Here is a 3,509-nt window from a genome sequence, read left to right as displayed (position 1 = left end):
TTCTAGCATACAAAACACGAGTATACAATTTCTCTACTCCTCTCTTCACCTTAGGCCACCATGCTTCCGTTGCACCACTCTGATACATCCCCCTAAGGTCCTGATACATCTCATTAACTCCTAAATATATGTTAAGAGTACTGTTATGTCCTTCCTATAAAATCATCTTTCTTAATTCAAGGTCACTAAGCACCCAAGTTTGTTCTTGCACCTCAAAACAACGTCGATTTCTACTCAGAAATGGTTATCTATACTTCTACCAATCTTCTCCACTTGGTTCCCTAAGAAAGGATCTGACTCCTAGGCTTCTCTAATCTCATCCACTAAGTCACTAGTCACTTTCAACATAATCAATTCAATGCTCCTAAGGATAATCTCACACACCAAGCATAAGTCTTAAATTCTTCGATCAAATCCAACCCTTAAATCATCAAAAATGATTTATCAGAGGTCATCATAATCAAGGCATCTGCCACAATATTGGTTTTACTTCTATGATCATTTCTAAAGATCAAGCACCTAAGCGTAAGTACACTCGGTATTCATATCAGATCTCTAATTTCACCACTCCATCTACACCCAAATCAAACTCTTATCCATCACCTCATCCTATAGCCTTATATCTTGTCACCAAAATGAATCAACTAATTATGTTTCTCCAATTTCCTTCAACAATTCCTTCGTTACTCAAGTCATACTTAGTCTCACACTACTAAAGGTAACCTTATAAGCCCAACTTAAGTCTTTAATTTGAGCCAAAAGGATTCATCTCTCTAATCATAAGGGAAGATAAATATAAAGGTTTCCTACACAAAACATCAGTCATCACAATGGCTTTACTCAATTAACAACTAAGTTTGAAATATTAGTCCTCTATAAATTAAACTCTCTTTTGTCACAAAATTAGCTCCTTCAGTCAACAGATAATTAAGGCTCTAATGATCAATAAGTACCTCAAGCTTAAAATCATATAGGCAGTGACTCTAAATATTATAATCGCTAACTTAAAATCATAGATAGGGTAATTCCTCCAATGAGTTTTTAATTGCCTAGAATCACAAGCTACAACCTTTCCTTCTTGCGTCAAAACTCCACCCAAACCTATCTTAGAAACATTAACCTATACCACAAAAGGCTTACTAAGGTCAGGCAACACTAAAACAGGTGCATTATTCAACTTCTCCTTAAGAGTTCGGAAACTATTCTCACATTTACTATCCCATAACAACACAACTCCTTTCCTAGTTAAACTTGTCAAGGGTAATGCTAACTTAGAGAATCCCTCTATGAATCTTCTGTAGTATCCAGCCAATCCAAGGAAGCTCCTAATCTAACTAACAGACTTAGGTGTCTCCCACTTAAGCACCGCCTCAACTTTAGATGGATCTACTGCTATACCCCCACTTGAAATCACATGTTCTAAGAAACTCACCTCCTCTAGTCAAAAGTCACACTTAGACAACTTGGCATAAAGTTGTCTCTCCTTGAGGGTTTGAAGTACTACCTTTAAGTGTTCCTCATGTTCCTCTTTAGTCTTGGAATAAACTAGTATGTCATCTATGAAGACAACTACAAATTTATCCAAGTACGGATAAAAAATTTCAGTTCATGTAATCCATAAAAATTGCAGGAGCATTCGTCACACCAAAAGGCATTACTAGATACTCATAGTGTCCATAACGAGTCCTAAATGTTGTCTTAGGTACATCCTCACCCTTAACCCTAATCTGATGGTACCCCGATCTAAGATCAATTTTACTAAATACACAAGCACCCACCAACTGGTCCATAAGATCATCTAACCTAGGCAATGAATATTTATTCTTAATAGTTACTTTATTCAACTGGCGATAATCTACACACAATCTCATGCTACTATCCTTCTTCTTAACTAAGAGTACGGGTGCTCCCCAAGGTGATACACTAGGCCTCACAAACCTATTCTCCAACAAGTCTTCCATGTGTTTCTTAAGCTCCACTAACTCTACAGGTGACATCCTGTAAGGTGCAATAGAAATAGGTCATGTTCCTGGTACTAAGTCTATGGAAAATTCTACTATTAATTCAAAAGACAAGAAAGAAACAGGTAATTTTAATTTGGACACACGCATGTGATAAGAAAGAGTGAGTCGCACCAGAGTCATACAAAATAATTAGAGGAGTTCCATCAATGAAACACATACCCTGGATTAAGTCTTTGGATTGAGTAGCTTCAACACAACTCAAGGCAAACACCCTTCCCATTGCCTTAGGTTTGCTAGCGCTCCTTTCAACTTCTAATATTCCTTTCTTGTTCTTAGGGCATTCACGAGCTTTGTGCCCTTTCTCTTGACAATTAAAACATGTTATTACTTTTGATGCCTGACACTCATATGCTCTATGACCTGGCACTCCACATTTAAAGCAATTGTTGTGTGGAACAGAACCCACACTTTTCCCTTTAGAAGTTTGGCTAGTCATTGGAGCTTGACTCTTTTGTTGCAAAGAACCTTGGTTATTCACTTTAAAACTCGAATCTTCATCAGACTTGGTGTAATGCTTACCCTTACTAGATGACCCAAACTTATTATGATTCCTCATGGGTCCTCCACTCTTATAAAGAGTTACTCTAGCATGGTTGTCCTCGTCATAGACTCGGCACTTGTTCACCAGTTCATGATATTGAGTGATCCCTTGGTAATTGAAAACTTGTTTTATCTCAAGGCAAAGACCACTCACAAACTTCACACATTTGTCTTCCTCATTGCCGGCACCACCATACATACGACAGAATCTAACCAAGTCTTCAAATTTAGTCACATACTCAGCCACAGAATCCTCTCCTTGCTTCAACTCAAGGAATTCCACCTGTTTCTTATGTCTCACATCTCGGGGAAAGTATTTCTCCAAGAATAGCTGCTTGAAATTCTCCAGTTCACTTGGGTACCTGCAGCTATCATTCTTTGCAAAGCACCTTTCCACCAGATGCCAGCCTCTCCAGAAAGCATGAAGGCAGCCAAAGTCACCTTCTGTATCAAAGGACATCCCACAGCTTGGAATATCTTTTCAACTTCAAAAATCCAGTCAGCAGCTCCATCGGGATTATAACCTCCACGGAAGCTTGGCGGATTATTTCGCTGGAATCTCTCTAACCAATCTATCTCTGGTCGTTGGTTCAAATTACCAAGAGCCTGAGCCATCGCTTGTAGAGCAGCAGCGATTGCACAATCGTTCCTACGTCCTGCCATTACTTTTCTGATCCCCAGAAAAGTTAACAATTATACTATAATTAAATAAACAACAAACTTAATCAATCATTGCACTAACACATCAATAAGTTCAACAATCAATTCATTACATCATTCATCTACCAAACAAGCATAGTAGACTCATAACTCACGGCCGATTGGATCAACCTGGCTCTGATACCACTAAATGTGACACCCTTACTACCCCATCACATATATTGTATAAATAAACTAAGGAAATAAATTTTTCAACGTCGGTAAAAGGGTTCACATTTTTACCTT

At 38.2% G+C, this 3,509-nt stretch overlaps 1 protein-coding gene across 1 annotated transcript; it reads right to left on the bottom strand.

Moving 5' to 3' along the window:
• Positions 1-1,984: 1,984 nt before the first annotated feature.
• Positions 1,985-2,763, bottom strand: LOC145957209 (uncharacterized). Its single transcript, XM_083073426.1, has 2 exons — positions 2,184-2,763; positions 1,985-1,998 (listed from the first exon to the last, which is right to left on the bottom strand). Exons 1-2 carry the CDS (start codon positions 2,761-2,763, stop codon positions 1,985-1,987), a joined length of 594 nt encoding a protein of 197 aa, XP_082929552.1.
• Between the last annotated feature and the right edge of the window lie 746 nt (positions 2,764-3,509).

The sequence above is a fragment of the Cajanus cajan genome, chromosome 4, assembly GCF_000230855.2.
Source record: "Cajanus cajan strain Asha chromosome 4, NIPB_CcT2T_4, whole genome shotgun sequence".
NCBI classification, from domain to species: Eukaryota; Viridiplantae; Streptophyta; class Magnoliopsida; order Fabales; family Fabaceae; genus Cajanus; species Cajanus cajan.
This window is presented reverse-complemented; position numbering and strand designations above follow the sequence as displayed.